This window comes from Culex quinquefasciatus, chromosome 3, assembly GCF_015732765.1.
Source record: "Culex quinquefasciatus strain JHB chromosome 3, VPISU_Cqui_1.0_pri_paternal, whole genome shotgun sequence".
Classification (NCBI taxonomy): Eukaryota; Metazoa; Arthropoda; class Insecta; order Diptera; family Culicidae; genus Culex; species Culex quinquefasciatus.
This window is the reverse complement of record NC_051863.1, coordinates 198,688,329-198,707,197: the sequence shown is the minus strand read 5'-3', so window position 1 is coordinate 198,707,197 and position 18,869 is coordinate 198,688,329. Positions and strand designations below refer to the sequence as shown.

The 18,869-nt window shown below is 38.3% G+C and overlaps 1 protein-coding gene across 12 annotated transcripts in view; it reads right to left on the bottom strand.

Annotated features, from left to right (window-relative positions):
* The window catches only part of LOC6031081 (bromodomain-containing protein DDB_G0270170), a 121,394-nt gene that overhangs the window by 40,167 nt on the left and 62,358 nt on the right, over positions 1–18,869 (bottom strand). For 10 of the 12 annotated variants that reach the window (XM_038259027.1, XM_038259028.1, XM_038259019.1 and 7 more), the window contains 5 exons: positions 13,305–13,638; positions 9,798–10,485; positions 8,841–9,721; positions 8,015–8,780; positions 7,784–7,948 (listed from right to left, as the gene is read on the bottom strand). In XM_038259027.1, the coding sequence (XP_038114955.1) occupies positions 7,784–7,948; positions 8,015–8,780; positions 8,841–9,721; positions 9,798–10,485; positions 13,305–13,638 (2,834 nt within the window). Of the gene's footprint in view, positions 1–7,783; positions 7,949–8,014; positions 8,781–8,840; positions 9,722–9,797; positions 10,486–13,304; positions 13,639–13,815; positions 13,909–14,024; positions 14,184–18,869 lie in introns of those variants that run through there. The other 2 variants (XM_038259026.1, XM_038259025.1) reach the window with 2 other exon arrangements.

Sequence of the window (18,869 nt, the reverse complement as noted above, 5' to 3'; positions counted from 1 at the left end):
ATCTTTTTATTGACATTTTTCGACCAAAAATACTGTTTCGGAACAATACCGTTAAACAATCCGGATTGTCCCGGAATCGGTATAACCCCTCGGGGGAAATTTTTGTGGTAGTCAGATAGAGGACTAAAAAACCCACCTCTTGCAATTTGAAGCATCCAATTTCGTCCACTACAGCCCGATTACGAGTCCCTAGTCTGAAATTTGAAATTTTCACTTTCCGTGCTGAGAATTTCTGTACCGTCCTGGGTCAGAATGTTTTGCTTGGGAAATTTGAAAATTTCAAATTACAGACTAGGGACTCGCAATCGGGCTGTAGTGGATGAAATTGGATGCTTCAAATTGCAAGAGGTGGGGTTTTTTGTCCTCTATCTGACCACCACAAAATTCCCCCCCGAGGGGTTAAACCGGTTCCGGATTGTTTAACGGTATTGTTCCGAAACAGTATTTTTGGTCGAAAAACGTCAATAAAAAAGATGGACAAATATTTGACTCACTGTAGTTTTAAATTTTTTGGGTTTTTGAGTGGCACAGACTTTTTTAAGGGGACAAGGGAAACTCTCCACGGTAACTCCAGGTAGATTTGATGTCAGATGTCACTCCAGCGAGAACTGTCAAAATTGCATCAGCGTTCCAAGGCTCTAAAAACTTACGGTATGCGAGATTTTCAAAAAAAAAAAAAAAAAAACATTCCAAATCTCAGAACGCAAAAAGTATTGCGATTTAAATTATGAATAATTTATTGAATTTTCCCCATTTAAAAAATATTTTGATGTTGTTCGTACCTTGGTATAAACCAAAACAAAACTATCTAACAAAATTCACATAAAATTTCAAGCTTTAAGAGCGAGTTTTTCACCGATGTGAAACAGGTCGTATCGAGGTGCTCCGATTTGGATGAAACTTTCAGCGTTTGTTTGTCTATGCATGAGATGAAATCATGCCAAATATGAACCCTCTACGACAAAGGGAAGTGGGATAAAACGGGCATTGAAGTTTGAGGTCCAAACACACATGAAAAATCTTAAAATTGCTCGCATTTCCGTAAAACTTCATCAATTCCAACTCTCTTAGATACATTCGAAAGGTCTTTTGAAGCCCTTCAAAATGTGCTATAGACATCCAGGATTGGTTCGACTTTTTCTCATAGCTTTTGCAAATTACTGTTTAAAATTGATTTTTTTAAAACCTTAATAACTTTTGGCAACAGCCTCCAACACCCATACTCCCATAGGTCAAAAGTTAAGGAATTTCATGGACTATAAGCCTACGGTATTAACTTTTTGGCCAATCGCAGTTTTTCTCATAGTTTTTCGATTTTTCTAGAACAAACATTTTACAACGTTAGTTTTTGCCCTGTAGGCCAAGAAGACGGCACTTTTGGTCTCAATTTTGTCATATTCGGAATCCTCGGTCAATTTCACGTAAGTTAGAAGTATTGGAGTTGTAATTTTGATTTAAAAAATAATTAAATAAAACATTTTTGAAAAAAGAAATAGATCTTATTTACCCTATGATCAATACGTCAAATGCTGTATCAAGTAGGCGAAAACTTGTTTACCCCTAATCCGACAAAATTCTAAATAATATTTTAATTAATTCTAAATGCCATTTTTTCCAATCAAATTCAAAATTCCAACACCTCAATCTAATGTAAAATTTTCTGAGGATTCCGAATATGTCAAAATTGAGACCAAAAAGTGCCGCTATGGAGGCCTACAGAGCAAAAACTAACGTTGTAAAATGTTTGTTCTAGAAAAATCGAAAAACTATGAGAAAAACTGCGATTGGCCAAAAAAGTTAATACCGTAGGCTTATAGTCCATGAAATTCCCTAACTTTTGACCTATGGGAGTATGGGTGTTGGAGGCTGTTGCCAAAAGTTATTAAGGTTTTAAAAAAATCAATTTTTAACAGTAATTTGCAAAAGCTATGAGAAAAAGTCAAACCAATCCTGGATGTCTACAGCACATTTTGAAGGGCTTCTAAAGACCTTTCGAATGCATCTAAGAGAGTTGGAATTGATGAAGTTTTACGGAAATGCGAGCAATTTTAAAAAATTTCATGTGTTTTGGACCTCAAACTTCAATGCCCGTTTTATCCCACTTCCCTTTGTCGTAGAGGGCTCATATTTGGCATGAGTTCATCTCATGCATAGACAAACAAACGCTGAAAGTTTCATCCAAATCGGAGCAACTCGATACGACCTCTAGAACAAACCGAGCAGAATCTACAAATACTGCCTCTTAAATTACTTTTCCAGAAATCCACACAAAAGAGAGTATGTGAAAAAAATGTTAGTATTTGTTTAAACTAAATTGGATTGATTCTCCATAAAAATTTAGAAAAACAAATATAACACCATCCTAACATTTCATGGCTCGTTTTGTTCCTCGCGCCGAAGCCCTACAGCAGTTTTTCTCACACGAGTCTTAATTGGCTTACACCAGCGACCGACGACCTTCGCGCACCCGCTAATCCCGGCTTAATCTAATACTGGACAATTAACGGGAGAGGGTCGCGACTTTTTTCCTTCCTTTTATTTTTCACCTGTGCCGACAACCACAGAACTATGTCCCACATGTCGTCGGCTTGGCCCAGTTTCCCGCACACGTCGCAGGAAAATCCCGCGCATCCCAGACCCAGACACGAGCACAATTAGCGGTGAGAAAGTTCAACTTGGCTGAACTGCAAAGCTTAGCTCGACATGTCTGTCTATAGTGTGCGAACCCCTTTCAACAACATGAACCGAACATAAACCGGGCCCGATATGCATGCTTGGTCTGTTTTGTCTAAGGCCCGTTTTTCCGACCTGCAGTCAGGTTTGTGACTTGGTTTGTGTGAGAAAATTTTCGGGTTATGTGTGCCGTGCAATTCTTTTGTTTTTGTGCTTCGATTTGGTGTGGTGTTATTATTGTATGCCTCCCCCTCTCGGCGTCTGGCAGCCTTTGTAACCCATTTTTATGCATTTAAATAATAATAGCAGTTTGTGGGTTGTAAAAAGAGTACTTTTTTCTCTCTCTCTCTTTGATGGGTGGCTTTCATTATGTGGCTCTAAGCCATCGTTGAACGAAAAGATAGCCTACAAAGCATTTACCCGCACATTTTTGGATTACTTTCAATTAGGGTTGGCGGTGTTTTAACCGGCGTGGCCTAACCCACTGTTGAAACTGTGGAAAATCGGAGGCGGAATAAGCACAGTAATTGTGGCTCAAGTTGGACCGAGTTTTGGCTGCCTTCGTTGGGGCTAAATTGTTGGGATAGGTTTTTCAACTGCAATGTTTTCGTAGAATAACTTCGAAACTGTTTGATTGGGGAAGGTCAGCCTTGATTGCTGTGGCAGAATTGATGATTGGTTGTGGGCTGCAACTTTGTAGAACCGTTACGGAAAATTATTACGGAAATTATTTTTATTTAATATAGCTTTTCTTGACATCAACCGTCATATTGCAAGATATTGATTTGCAAACTAAGCAAAAGGGAGGAATTTTTAACCATCAAAAACTTACAAGCAACCTTCTCCAATCCTTCCCTTATCTAATCTAAAAGTGCACCAAAAAATAATATTACCTTAAAAAATAAAAATCGTTGGAAAAAGAAATATTCTCAAAAGAAAACATGGTTCTGTTGTCTGTCAAGTTTTACTTAACCCTCTACTGCCCAAATTTTGTTTCGAAAATTTTTATTTTTCCCGTGTTCAGGAGGTCATTTTGAGCAACTTTTGTTCTCAAAAACTTTACTTCTCTTGTTTTATATTTTTCTTGCGATAATTTTTTTTGAGCTTATCTTGTTTAGTTTATCTTTGTTTTTGGTAGTATTTGACTTATTCTACCACCTCCTATCATTACTTTTTGCCTTTCTAATTTTTGCATGTTTTCAAAGTCACTATTTCAATTTTATTTATTTTTGCTTGTTTTTCACATTTCTGATCTAGAATAGCACCATTATTATTTAAATTGTAAAAAATGCGTAGAGGTATAATCTGGAACACTAGAAATTACTAGAATTACTTTTACTTAAAATATAGGAAAAGTTAGTTAAAAAACACAGCGAAAGTTGTACCCTAAAAATTACATTTTAAAAAACATTGGCAAAGTCACATAAAACAAGTCAAACATCCAACCCTAAAATTTTGAGAGTTCTGCTATCCAATGCTTTTTAAACATAAAAAAACTAACTTAATCCACCTATGTGGTTGATGCCTTCCTTACTTTTTACCAACAATGGGTAATATGAGTGGTTTGGACACATATTTCAGCTATCTTTTACATCCAGAAAAATAAGTACACATATAAAAATTAAGTGGTCATAACTTGAGACAGGGATGCCAGATTATCAATGTTGTGGACTCGTTGGAAAGGTCACTCGATTACCTAACCAACGATGGGTCGGATGATGGATCCGAACATCGTTTGCATACATTTAATCGAGATCCGGCTTCAAAAATGTACATAAATATCACTTAAGTGGTCATAACTCGATACAGGGTTGCCAGATCTTTAATGTTGTGGACTCATTGGAAAGGTCTTTTGACTACTTAACCAACAATGGGTCGGGTGATGGATCCGGACATCGTTTGCATACATTTAATTGAGATCCGGCTTCAAAAAAGTACATAAATATCACTTAAGTGGTCATAACTCGAGACAGGGTTGCCAGATCTTCAATGTTGTAAGCTCGTTGGAAAGGTCTCAAAATTACCTAACCAATGATGGGTCGGATGATGGTTCCGAACATCGTTTACATGCAATATGCAATGAGATCCGGATATATGTGAAAACACATTTTTATACATAACTTTTGAACTAGTTATCGAATCTTTAAACAATTCAATAGCGATGTATGGGACCCTATACCAAGTCGATTGCAACTAATTTTGTCAAAATCGGTTTAGCCAGTGCTGAGAAAACTCAGTGAGAATTTTGGTCACATACATACATACCACACACATACACACACATAAACACACATACACATACACAAACACACACAGACATTTGTTCAGTTTTCGATTCTGAGTCGATATGTACACATCAAGGTGGGTCTTCGAGCTTTTAATAAAAAGTTCATTTTTAGAGCAGGATTATAGCCTTACCTCAGTGAGGAAGGCAAAATTGGTTGAAAATGGAATTTTTAAAAATCGAAGCCCGTCTAAAGGCGGGATTGGGTTGTAGAGGGTTAAATGTGTCAATTTTTAAAAGGTTTTTTTTTATTGTCAACATTTTTTACTAACATAACCGAAATTTGAATGAAAAAATTTCTTCTTCTGTTAAATCAAATTAGTTTGGCTTTCCAATTGTATCTTACAAAAATTCATTCTGCTTTTAGATTAAGGGCCAAAGGCATATTTTTTGTTTTTGTCTTAAATTTTCAAAAGCATGTTTAGGACTTAAAAAAACGTGAAACTTAAACGGATAAACTTTATAAAAAAAAACATGAAAAGCAGACAAAAAATTCAAAATGTTTCCGAAAAAGCTGGGATTTTTTTTTTCGCTATCTTGTATTTGACCTTTCTCAAAAGTCTCTAATCTTCTTTCTTCTTCTTTCTATCTATCTATCTATATTTATAAAAAAAATCGACGGTTTTGTTCGAACGCGAATCAGTTCAATACGGAGCGTCGGATCGAGGTGCTCTTTGTTGCGTTGGGTTCGTATAAGCCCAAGGAAGGTTCTTACGCTAACTTTGGCCACTCTGGAACCGATTCCGGAGCATCGGCAAATTGTACAAACGAAGTTTGTCTGGTAAAGCTTGTTTAATATATATTTCTTAAATTCTACATGGCTGCCAAAATGGCGGAGATGAAATATTGAAAAATGCATTCGGTAATTTTAAGGCTATCAAACATTCAAATTTGACTAAAATGGGATCGTAGAATTTGAATTTGACGTTAAAGGGAAGAAATTAATAAAAATAAACATTACTAAATCAACTTTAGGTGATTGGTGTCTTCCTCACATTTTTATAGAAGTCATCGTAAATAGAAATTTTCAGATTAAAAAAACTAAATTTTCAGATTATAACAAAAATCTTCGAATAATCGATCTTTGGATAACAACGATCAGCAAAATTTCTGCGAAGGCTCAACTCGAGGGGAAGCATGAAGTTTGGGGTCCCCAAAAACACGTGCAGTTTGAATTTTTCAAAAATATTTAGACAGGGCCGAATGGTTTTTTTTCCCAAAGATTGTATGGAGAATTAGGGCGGTTCATCGCTCTTGAATACATTCAAAAAATGGCATGCAATATGTGGGAGTAGCGAACAACACCAATTCTCCAAACAAACTCTGCCTAAATATTTTTGAAAAAAATCAAAGTGCACGTGTTTCTGGGACCCCAAACTTCATGCTTCCCCTCGAGTTGAGCCTGTACAGTCGTTTTTGTCTGGACTGTTATGGTTTGGAAGCATAAAATAGTTTGATGTCACTAAATGTAATGATGACCCTTAGAACTTCTATAATTTCACAAATTTAGTAAACTTGAATGGATAAATTTCCTGTTTAAAGTCATAAATAATCTCAAATCTAAAATTGTCCATACCAAAAAATGAAAAAAGGCTACCTAAATTTCGATTAATTTAAAATTATCTTCACATTACCGAGTGAACTGTGTGAATCAGTTTTAGACCAATACAACTTATATTCATTATTTTGTGTTGCTGAGTTAAAAAATAAATAGCCACCAATGAAAAAAATGTTAAATTACTGAGTTATTTTTCAAAATGTTAGAAAAATACTGTAAAAATAATTCAGCACCTACATCAACCTACTGTTAAGTGAAGGAACCAACACCTGCAGTGTAATTTTATGCAATTTTCCAAAATTGTGTTAAACCGTTTATCTGAAGCACTTCGCATGTAACGATTTTTTTTCATTAATTATTAGATAAAAATCTCAGCCTCCTCGCGCATCGCGCGCTCGCGTCCATCTCATGTAAGCCATTTTGGCGATAATGAGGAAACCACCAATTTCCCAATCAAAGATTTTGTGGCACAACCACCACCGCAACGCGACACCGCCACACTACCCTACTGATGGCACTCGATCGATCGATCGCGATTCGATGGAGGCACGACTCTCTCGTTTTGGGGGGCAGTCTGGTTAATTAATGCCGTTTCGATTGCTTTTTTTTTAGTGGAGAGCACTTCTCCGTGTTCAACAGGAAAGAGCAACAGCAGGTGTGGAAGCTTGAGAAATAAGGTGGTTGGTTTGCATGCGGATTGGCGGAATGGGTCGTCGTCGTGAGTTATGAATGTGCGAATGCGCGCGATAATGATGATTATGATGCGCAACAATTAATGTGATCGGGGCGTTCAGTGCTTTTTGGCGATTGGCGTAACAATATAAGTGGCAGTAACAAGTGGTTTCCTGTGTTGTAGGTAAACACAGGTGGTTTGGTTTGGAATCACGGGTCCACGATAGCAAATTTGATGCATTAGTGATTTAACATAATTTACGACAATTTTATAAACATGTGATGATCGTAAATTCATAAGTTGATCAACTGCTCGTCATTGGCTGGAACAAGTCACGTGTTCAAGATCTATGAGATCTTAACCACTAAATCCACTTTCATTGTAGTTTTGGTTTCTTTTAGAAACCGGAAAAATACATTTGTTGAAATGTAGTGCACTTTTAATTCAAAGCAAGGCTCTACATTTCCCCTCAAAAATCAACGATCATTCAAACGATCGCGATCTTCAACGGCGCTCTGCGCTCCACCTATGTTCGACTAGCCAAACGATGGCACAAAAACTTGCACGCAACAAAACCTGAAAAGCCGTTACTCACGTTATGCTCTCGCGACTCGTGTTGTTGTTGCTGTTCCGCTGAGATCGGAGCAGCTTGCTCCATTCGTGCATCAGCTGGCCCTTGTTCTCCAGCTCCGACCACAGCTGCAGCTCGTCCATCGAGTGCAGACCGGACGCACTTCCGCTGGCGTTCGAACGGGGCGGTCTAAAAATTAGAGATTCAATGCTTGAGTTTAAGCTATGTTTGAAGTTATGTTGCGAGGAACTTTACCCGTTGATCGAGTCCATGCTGCTATTAAAGTCCAGCATGTAATCGTCCGATGTTATAGAGTCGCACGGTGAGAGTGTGTCCAGCGATTCAGCGCGGGACAGCCGGGTGCGGTTCTTGCGGATTGGAGCGGGCGATTCGTACACGTCGGACATGATCTTTCTGGGTTTTGGCACCGGAGCTCCACTTCTTGAGGCGGCTCTGTTGATGTTGTTGTTCGCGGCCGAAATGGAATCCTTGAGCGTCGGAGTGTCCTCGTTGAGATTGAGATGGATCGAGGCCAAATCGATCATGCTGCTATCGTTGTGAGCCGGCTCGTCGAACAGCAGCGCCGGTTGATCGGCAATCTCGTCGTCGATCAAAAAGTCCCGCCCGTTGTCCGACAGGGATAGCGAGTTGGACGCATGCGTTGGAGTTCCCGGCGTAACTGGACTGGTCAGTTCCTCCAGTTCCGGGGAAATTTCGTCAATGTCTTTTTCCTTCTCCTTTTCGACCTTCGTTTCGGCCGCCTTTTTGCGATTTTTGCGCGCATCGTCCGACTCGGTGCAGCTGCTGACCAGACTGTCCGTCGGGGACGTTTCATCGTCCAGCAATATGGCGTCGCCAACGGCCGCGGCCATTTCGGCAAATTTGGTTTCCTCCGTGCGGAACATGTTGTCCGGTTCGTCCGACATCGTATTGAGATCCTGTTCCGTGAAGCTGTTTTGTGCCTCGGAAATGCTGTCCAGGTTGGTGGACATGTCCATCGGGACGACGGCCGACAGTGAGGCTGAAAAATTGAACAAAATTATTCGAGAATGACTACACAAACTTCATGCGAAATACTCACACAGCAGCGATGGATTCCCTGCCGTAACCGTAATCGAACTGATGTCCTCCTCCTCTCGCAGCGCCTTCCGGTTGTTGGCAGCGGCGGCCGCAGCCCGCCGAATCAGGTTGTCCTCGTCGCTGCTGCTTAAGCTCAAGCTGCTGCACTCTTTGGGGGCCATCGTTTCACCAGCGTTGCACCACGAAGCCCGCGAGCTGCCTGGCGACGAAGTCTTGCTGCAGTGCGATTCGCCCAAATCCTTAATCAACGCCCCCTTCAAGCTTTTCTCCGACGAGTTGTTATCTCGCATGAGTTTTTCCTCTTCGAGACTTTCAACATCTGAGGAAGTGATCGAGTCCTTACGTTCCAGCCCATATTCACCGTCCAGCATCTGTTCGGACTCGTAGCGATTGTCGTTGATATCGATGTCGTCACTCAGCTGCCGGGGAAGTTCCGACGAGCGCACGAGACCACTCAATGGTACCGGCTGCAGCTGTTGACCATTACTGCCAAAAGCACTCGGCAGCTTTGGCAACGAAAGCGCCTCGATCGGTTCAGCCGTGAGCGTTTCCAAATCACGAACTTCAAACTTGTGGCGACCACTCAGAACCATCTCCAAATTGCGCAAACGCTGCCTCGGCATGTGAATATTCGGCGAACTGTCCACAGTGTCATCGTCATCCAGCTGACGATCACCGGAACGATCACGCTGGTGGAGTGTTCCCTTGCGGCTTATGTTGACGGCTTGCTTGGCACCCTTCGAGTCCATGGCATAGTGAGAAGGAGCCGGCACCGTAGTCGATGGCAAGCTAATCGGAACCGGATATTGCGGCTTTGGAAGGCTCGAGCTGTGCAGCGTGAACTTGGCGGCCACCGTCGACGCTTCCTGAGTCGACTTCGTTCTGAAAAAGCAAAGAAACAAAAAGTAAATGGCTTAGTGTCAAGGTTGAACGCTGCCTAACGACTTCGATTACTCACAGTGAATTAGCTGCGACATGTTTCTGCTGGTGACCACCAAACGAGACTGACTGCCGTTGCCCGTTGGCGTTATTTACGCTTGACTGTGGTCGGTGCTCGTCGACACTTCCGTTGCCAAACTGTGCGGACGCCGACGCCGACGACGGCGAAGGTGGATTATGCTGGGTATTTTTATGCTCTGCTTGATCGCATTTCGCCATCACTTGTTGCGTGCCCTTTGCCGTAGTCGTCGTTGAAGATGCTGATGTTGGTTCTGATGGAGTTATTTTTGGCGCGCTGCCGTTGGCCGCCGACGATTGATGATATTTGGGTTGTGGCTTGGGGAGTGCACCGTAGTGGCGGTCTTGTGATGATGGCGCTTGCTGGTGCACCGGGGTGAATGTTGTGCGTGCCGAGGCCGCCGCGGAAGCACTCTTCGAGCGACGCTTGTCCGTTATGTACACGTTGTTGTTGTTAGTGGTGTGGATATTGTTATTGTTGTTGTAGTTATTATTATTGTTGGAATGCTGTTTGTCACAGTCGGCAATGGTTTTGGGCTGGAGACCCACCGACGCTGGCCGGACCACGTTGGTCGACCGGAAGCCAAATCGATTGTTACGGTACGGAGCACCGTGCGAGTCCTTCTTCGGCGGCTGCAGACGTGGAGTTGACCGGCCCGTCGCTGATGATTTGTCGTCAGACGCCAGACCTGCAGAAAATAAAATAAAAATGAAGAGTGGGGGAACGAGACGGTCACTTAATTTTAGCACTTGCGTAGAACATGGATTTACGTACGACTAGCTATAAATACCGAATGGTTGAACGAGCAACCAAACATTGCGACAAGAAAAGCATTTGAAAACATATTTGGCCAACGGAGATCAAAAATCAAAAAACAACGCAAAAATAAGAACCACTCTGAAGTAAGGTTAACCCAAGTTTCGGCAGATGCAGGTCACTACCACTTGAAGTGCTAGTAGAGGATTGCTTGTAAGTATTTTCTCAGTGGTCCTCAAAAAGAAAAAAAAATGTCGAGCCGACAAAAGGTGAAAAGATAAAATATTTAAAGAAAATTAGATAAAAATCGACAAATAACGTCGATCATCAAATAGGGTCCTAAAGCCCTGTGTCAATTTTTATGTACAACGTTAAAAACACACTTAAAAATCATTTCTGATGTTTTATTTTTATTTTAATGCAAAACAAAATATATTGAACAAACAACATATTTCGATGCTTTATCCCTATGAACAATATTATCAGCAATTCAAGTTTAATTTTAGGAGCCAATTGACACCAATCAAACAATATAACATCGAATTTACTACAATTCCAGAGTTGATAACAGAAATTCGACGATTATATTCAATGAACTTATATTTAATTGCACATTGCATCATGTGGAATAATTTAAAGTTAAATATATAACAAAAATGAGTTCCTTTAAAAACATGTAGCATCAATCGTGTTGCATAAAAAAATGATTAAATTTGGAAGGTTTAAACTTTGATGGACTAATATTATTGAAAAAGAGGCATTTCATTTGCTTAGATTTTATACTATCATGATTTATTTTACTGTGTGACCTTTGATAACCTTTCTTAAACAATATTATTGACCAACCAGTCGAAGATCCAATAACATTTAAAATTTCTAAATCAGACAAAAAATCTTATGTTTTTCAATAATTCCCAATATTAAAATAGATAGAGAAATGCTTCAGCATATTGATTTTTTTTGTTGTTTTTTATATGTTTGAAACTTTTCGAGAGAAGTTATTTTGTTGGCTGGTCATATAAATTCGGCATGTGAATATTCTTGAGAAGGGATTTTTCTGATTAGTTTGGTGTCTTGTACAATGTTGTAGGTTATGATTGAGTTATTTCAGAAAGAAAATACATACAACGTATTGCAAAATCAAATTCTTAAATTTTAACATTAAAAATAGGTCCCTTAGTTTCCGAGTTGTAGTGAGTTGAAAAAGGAGGGCTTATTAGATAACACTGAGAAAAACTTTTTTTTTTCAAAATTTAAACTTTCAGAGGCTGTGTCTCAGCAACCACCAGTTCGATGAACAAAGTCAATAAAAAAATCTCAGATTTTCGACAAATTGGCAAAAATGTTTTTTGGGGATTTAACCAAACTTGAAAACAGAGTTCATTATCAAAAAATATGTCAAGTAATTTTCGATTGCACACCTAGTTTCGAGTAGGAATCTCGCAATCGAGAACGCCTAGGCAATGCTGTAGAGCGAATAATTTGTTTTTTTTTTTTTTTACTTTTCAATTGCAATTTTGATTTGGCTTCTAAAGTTTTTTAATCCTTAAACATATCAAATATAAAAATATCGGAATTTTACTTTTAGTAATGAAAAAAAAAAAAACGAAGTTGACTTAATAGCTGTCGGCCACCATTGCTAGTACCAACCACTAGTGTCTTCCTTTTATCTACAAGGACTTAGTAATGAAAAGTCAAATAAAAAAATCGTTTTTTTCGGTAAATCTATTTTTCTGAAATATTACAAATTCCTACTAAAAATGTCGTAAATATTTGCGATATTTCAGACAACTTTCCAAACCAATTTTGTCAAATCGATTGTATTTATATTTATAACTTTTGGAAGCATTAAAAAAATGAATTAAGATGCAAAACAATCACTGCAATTTATGAACAAAAAATGAACAATTCATTGGGACCTGCTCATGTTTGAACCACTGTAATTTTGTTTGTGTTTTGTTATTGGTACCGTAAACTGGGGTCAATCGGGACACATGGGGTGAATTGAGACAGCCGTTTTAACCAAGTTGGAGCACAATATTTCGATTTTTCTGGTTGTTTCCGGTTAGAACAGACTCAGACCAACAAAATGTGTACATCCATTTCCAAATTTAAAAGCTTTATGTGCTCTTAATACTGCTGTCCCTATTCAGACTGTAGTCCCGACCCGCCCCAGATTACGGTAAGGTATAACTTGTGAGTCAAAATGTATTTCAAAACGAACAATTGATCTCAGAAACGAATTTATAAAATTTAAGCTTGAATTTGTCTGCAAAAATACTCAGAAATTATGTTTCGACGAACTGCTCAAAATAATTGCTAAAACTACTCGAATCTCAAAAATACAATCACTGTTTTTTTTCAAAACTAAACTGCATCAATGACTCAAAATACAGAAAAGAATCAAAAATTTCAAATCGTATAAAAATTCCTTAGATTATTAATAATTATGCGTTTAATTTGTTTGCCATTTAAACTATGATAATTTTTCTTGTAATTTATTATGCAATTATTTGATTTTTTACATGATAATGAAGCAATTTTTACTGATATCTCAAAACAGGAGAAATAAGAAATCAAGAGTTTTTTTATTATGGTCGTATAAGCCATTGTTTTTCATATGTTTATAGAACTTAAAAAAAAACTCTAGAATTGGAAAGGACTTGCTTAAAGCGGCAAAGGAGCTGGCTGAGAACCCCTGCCATATGACCATATCAAAATAAAACAATCTCTCTTTCAAGTCGTACTCACCCATATTGCCGTTCTTATCACTAAAAATGCCATCCACTCCTGGATTGGAGATCACTGTTGCGTTGTCCCTTTCCGTCGCTTTTTCCTTCTCCAAGTCACCGCCACCGCCGTACAGGAGGTTCCCGTTTGTTCCGGCGGTGGCCTTCTTCGTGGTGCCGGTTCCCGAACCTGGTCCTGTGCCATCTGCACCTTGCGTGGTCGAAGTGCCCTTCGAGGACGCATGGTGTATTTTGTGTTTGTGCATAAATCCAAAGGACATGGCCGTGCCCTTGGTCTCCAGGCCAGCCGCTGCTGCTGCTGCCTTTTTGGATGACTTCTTACTTTCCGATTGACCCTGGGAAGATAGAGAAGGAAACGCAACTTCGTTAGAATACTAATGGCTACTGATCGACTAGAGTTGGTGGAGACCGAGCTCTGGTCACTCAACTGTACGAGTGACGCATGGTTGTTTTGATAAACTTTTTTGTTTTCTCTCGACAGAAATAGGAGAGGATCTGCGTCTGCTACTCACACAGTGAACACACTCGAACATGACGATGACGGAGACGTAATAGTAGTATAACAAAACAAAACAAAAAAGAACGTAAAAAATATCGTGTCCAAAATCAATTTACCATTCGGCTTTGGCTTTGGCAAACTGCAGAAATCAGAAAAAATAACAAAAAAAAAGCGAAAACGTTTTTCTTCGTCCCGAAAATAACACCGCTGGTGACCTTTCACCTTGTTTTAGTGCAGTAAAATTGGTTCGCGGGAGAAAGTTGGAAGTAAAAAGAACCGTCGTCGTTCAATCCGGCTGAACGATCGATAAAAAATAAAACACCGACTCTCTGCTATGCGCCAAAACGCGATACTGATGTTTCTTCGTGATGGGTTAGGCCACAATTACTGGCCGTCGGCAGCCTATCAAGCCTCGGTGGTTTGGTAGAATAGTTGTGGTGAACAATAGATACAACTCTTCGGAGAGACAGAGAATGCTTGGTACTGCGGATATTCACTGCTAAATTGAGTGATTTTGAGAGAAATATTGTGTTTTGCAATTACAATCATTCCACAAATCCCATAAAATCTTTCTTGTATAATTTGTTTACATTTTAGAGGGTAATTTTCTAATGTATAGAAAGAAAAAAAAATATTTTTTTTTCTTTTTTTTTTATTTATTATTTATTTTTTCATCAATTTGGTCTTATTTTTTTATTCATGATAAGGCCAAAGCAAATTACATGTCAAGCTTTTGGTTCCACCCTTTAAAAAAATCCTCAATAAATATAGGGGCAATAAAACATCACATAATGTTTATATTTGCACTCAAATTCAATCAAATGGAAATATATGCTTGAAAGTGTTTATGGCCTGGATCTAACAAACCAAAAATTAATTATTGAAAATGCAACATAAATTTCAACACAGTAAAACAGTCTCTTAAAAAGTATGTTCAAAAAATATCTTCAATGCAATATTTCACATTGACTTTAAATAAAAATCCTTGAATTTCTTTTGATCGTTTAATCATGCTAGAAATGAAAAATTTTGTATTTTTTAAGAAAATTAAAACAAAGTGTCTAAAAAACACTTGACTCTTACCTTGAAAAATTACACAAATCTGGCAGCAAAGTGTGGCGAACTTTATAGAAAAAGCCTTAATAGATTTTTATTTTTTATAATTTGAGTAAAACTAAAAGCAAATTTAAAATTGTCCATTTAAAAATGCTATACAAAAATACTCTTAATAGACGATATTGTGGCCATTCGGTGTCCTAAACAAAGTCTGATCAACTTTATGTCGCATAACGTCACACAAAACTTCTCTTATTATAATTATTTGACAAAAATGATAACTTTTCAGCCACAGACCATGAAAATCAAGCCTAACTTTACAACGTCATGTTTTTTGAAAAAATTAACGGAAAATTCAAAATTGAAATTCCGTTAAAAAAAAAACTTTTCCTGCCATTACATTAAAACTAAATGGTCAAGGGACCATCCAAAAACCACGAGGACACTTTTTTTTTAAATCTCAAACCCCCTTCCCATCGTGGACAATTTCCATACAAATAAAACCTTTTTTATGGAGAGTGGTCTATCGCCAACAACCCCACCCCCCTCCCCCAAAGGTGTCCACGTGGTTTATGGATGGTCCCCACACAGCATGCTCATCACCTTCGTCAAAATAAACACTTAATATTGACACTGCATCTACAATTTTTGCAAACCCAAAAAAAATGCGACCGATGGGATTCAAACCCAGCACCAAGCGCTGGCGCCTTAGACCACTCGGCCATCAGAACGATGAAATGCAGTAAGGATAAACACATATATCAGCTTGACATTTCGGTCAAGTAGGTTTCCCATACTGATGGGCTACATATTTCAGGGTGTAAAATCACATAAAATTGCATAAAATAATACAATATTTATTTTACACCCAGGCCTTTTACACGCAGCTGGATTACGACTTTTTTAGCTGTGCAACTTATAATTACCAAAAAATAAAAGTACCTTTTTCTGTTTTGTGTTTTTGAGTTGATCAAACAAACGTCAACGTTATATTAAGCGAGAAAACAAACATTGAACTGATATATCCATTTTAAAATGTGTGTTTTTTAAATTGCAAAATAAGTTTTATGTAACGTTACAAAACTATATTTTTCCAGCACTTGCCGTATTGTCCCAACTTGGCAGATCACCGTTTTCGAGTAAAAGTGATGTAAAGGTAAGAGCTTAACACAAATTTCAGTTTAGAAAATAATTTCATCCCTGTTAATGTAATTTTGCAATTTTGTTGCAATCAAACCGGCCTAATTTTCATCGTCAAAAAATAAACAGTACTGAAAAGTGTTTTTGGGCACTTGCTTGGAAATAGTAGTTTATGCAACAAGTTGCAAAAAGAGGATTTTTTCAGCACGCGTCGTACATTTATCCAATGAGTAGAACTTTTCAGCATTTATTTTGAAAAGTGTTGCTATTCGATTCTGTTATTTTTGGTACAGAAAAGTAGGCTATTTCGTCGTTCAAGAATGACAGGAAAAGTAAGTATTTTCACGACGGAATTGCAAAAATTAATATTTTTCGATACTGTTTTGGTGTTTGACACATATCTAGATAGAAAATATATTTCAAGCGGGTAAACAAACTCGCGGGAAAAAAGCGAAAAGTTCAAAAAATGCCAAGATTAAATTTTAAACAGATTTTTAGTAGTCACAATTTAACTCAGCAAAAAAAAAACATTCCCAAGCTACTTTTCACGACCACAATCTACATAAATTCACGATGGAGTATAAACAATCCAACGACTGGTGTGTGCTCCACCCCCAAACCCCCTGCTGAAAGTGCCTCACATTAATCGTTTTCTCTGTTTATTTTCCCCACTGCCCCGATTCGCGCGAGCTTTTCGCGTGAAATGCACGAAACCACGTGCCGAAACCTTGCAGCAGCAGCAGCAGCAGTTGGAATTGAATTGGAGCTTAACCTTTCCTCTAAACTTTACACTTTCACGAGCGTCTCGCTGCCTGCCCTTCCTTTCAGGTGTGTGCTCCACGTGGCAATCAATAATGTTGCATACACTCGCAAATTGCATTCAGAGGGAGAACTGCGTGGGGGGAGGTTGAGGGTAAAGTCAACACGAACAACAATTTAATCTGGCAGTGGAGAAGCGAATGGCACAGCTTTTGAGCTCCATTTCTTATGTTTTGCGTGCCTTTCAGTGCCTTTTTCCTTTGGATCTTGGAGTCAAGACCAAGTTCAAATGAAGTGTTTTGTGACTGTTTTTGTTATTGTTGAGAAAAAGAAATTTATTTTTATTTGGAAAAAGAGATTTTTCTCGAAATTACGTCACTACTAAAAAAAAATCTAATAATTCAAAAAATCGACAATTTCAAGATTTTTTTCCTCCCTGATAGGAGGATAACCTCTCCGTCATTATTTGACTTGTCGGGCAAGTCATGGCACACGACGACGCCATAATCGTGGCTGGGGCCACAGGCCAGGTCGGGCTATCGTGTGAACCTTCGTCAGACACTTTGCCAGAGGAGGATGGGGAGAGGAGAAAAGTATGCACCGTCGATGAGTCGGGTCATGCTGTCTGCATGCAATTTCTGCGCCGAGTAGTGGACCAACTGGCCGCATCGTTTTCTTTGATGTTTTTTGTTGCTGTTGTAACGAGCAATGTTGTACTTGCAAAAGGGATGACTTTTTGACATATCTTTTTACAGTTCAACGAAAGGTCAGCCAGGTGGGTGTTTCGTGAGAATTGGAATGAAATTTTTTAGCTTCAATTTGTCGTACAATGGTTCAGAAATTGGAAGTCGTGCAACAATTTGGCTTCACATTAAATTTTGTCAGGGCCTGAATGTAGGATAGTGCTTTCGACCACTCCTTAAAACTGCATGTCGTATAGTGTGTGACAGGTCAATGTGTTATAGGTCGCTATGTTTAGCGCAGCTTACAAGCAAACGCAAATGTAATTGCAGCAAGGGTGATACAAGGTAAAATGGGTGGCTCAGAAATTAAATATATTTAGCAAAACCATACATTCATTTGATAGTTTTGTTAACTATCAAGACGTGAAGATATAAAAAAATAACTACAAAAACTAAAGAAAAATACTTAAAAACTCTCGTCCAGCCCAGTTCACCCTAGCTTGCATTCAATTGACACGAAGCCAAGCCGCAAGTACAAGGTCCCTGGAGACTAGTAGACGCCTCTCTAGTCATTCACAGACGTGCTCTCTAGGCTGGTTCGCCACTCCTTTGAGAACAATTATCAGAGACAACGACTCAGAAAGATAATAGTTGAAATTAATGAAAAAATGTTTTAAATAATAAAAATCATAACAAAAAAATTACCCTAAATTTTTAAAACCAATGAACCACAAAGAGAAATAATATTTAATAACAGTCCTTTACACGTGAACCCGTCTAACAAGTTTAAATCAGAGGAGGGAGTTGAATTTTGAATTAACAATCCAACATTGTTTTCCACTAGGGGAGGGAAAATCGAATAGGAGGGAAGGCAAAATGGTTATTTAAAAATTTACTATTCTTTCTTGTCTGGTCTTTGGGGAGGAGAAGAAGCAAACAATGAGCAGGGCAATGAAATAAACTATCGTTCGCAATACCCGGACAGACGGTAATAACAAAATTCATGCCATTTCAATAACAAATACTGTTAAAATTACAGAAAGTGTTATGGAATCTTCTTGAAAAATCCAGTTTTGCATAAGAGTTTAATAACAGTTTATGTTATCATAACAAAATTTGTTGTTGGTCTGATATTGGTTGAAAGCCAAAACAACTTTGGAATAACATTTTTTGTTACCTCAAAATGTTATTGGGAAGATCGGATTAGTTGTTAAAATAACAAAAAATAATAACAAAGGTTTGTTCGAAGAATAACTAAAAATGTTATTAATCTGTTATCACAATAACAATCCAATAACAAAAAAATCATAACGACGAATGACAAATTTTGTTATAAATAACGTAAAACGTTATTGGCCTAGTATTTTCAAATATCAAAAAATGTTATTCTCAAGTTATTTACGCCTGCTCGGGTAGAAGTGGGAGCAAA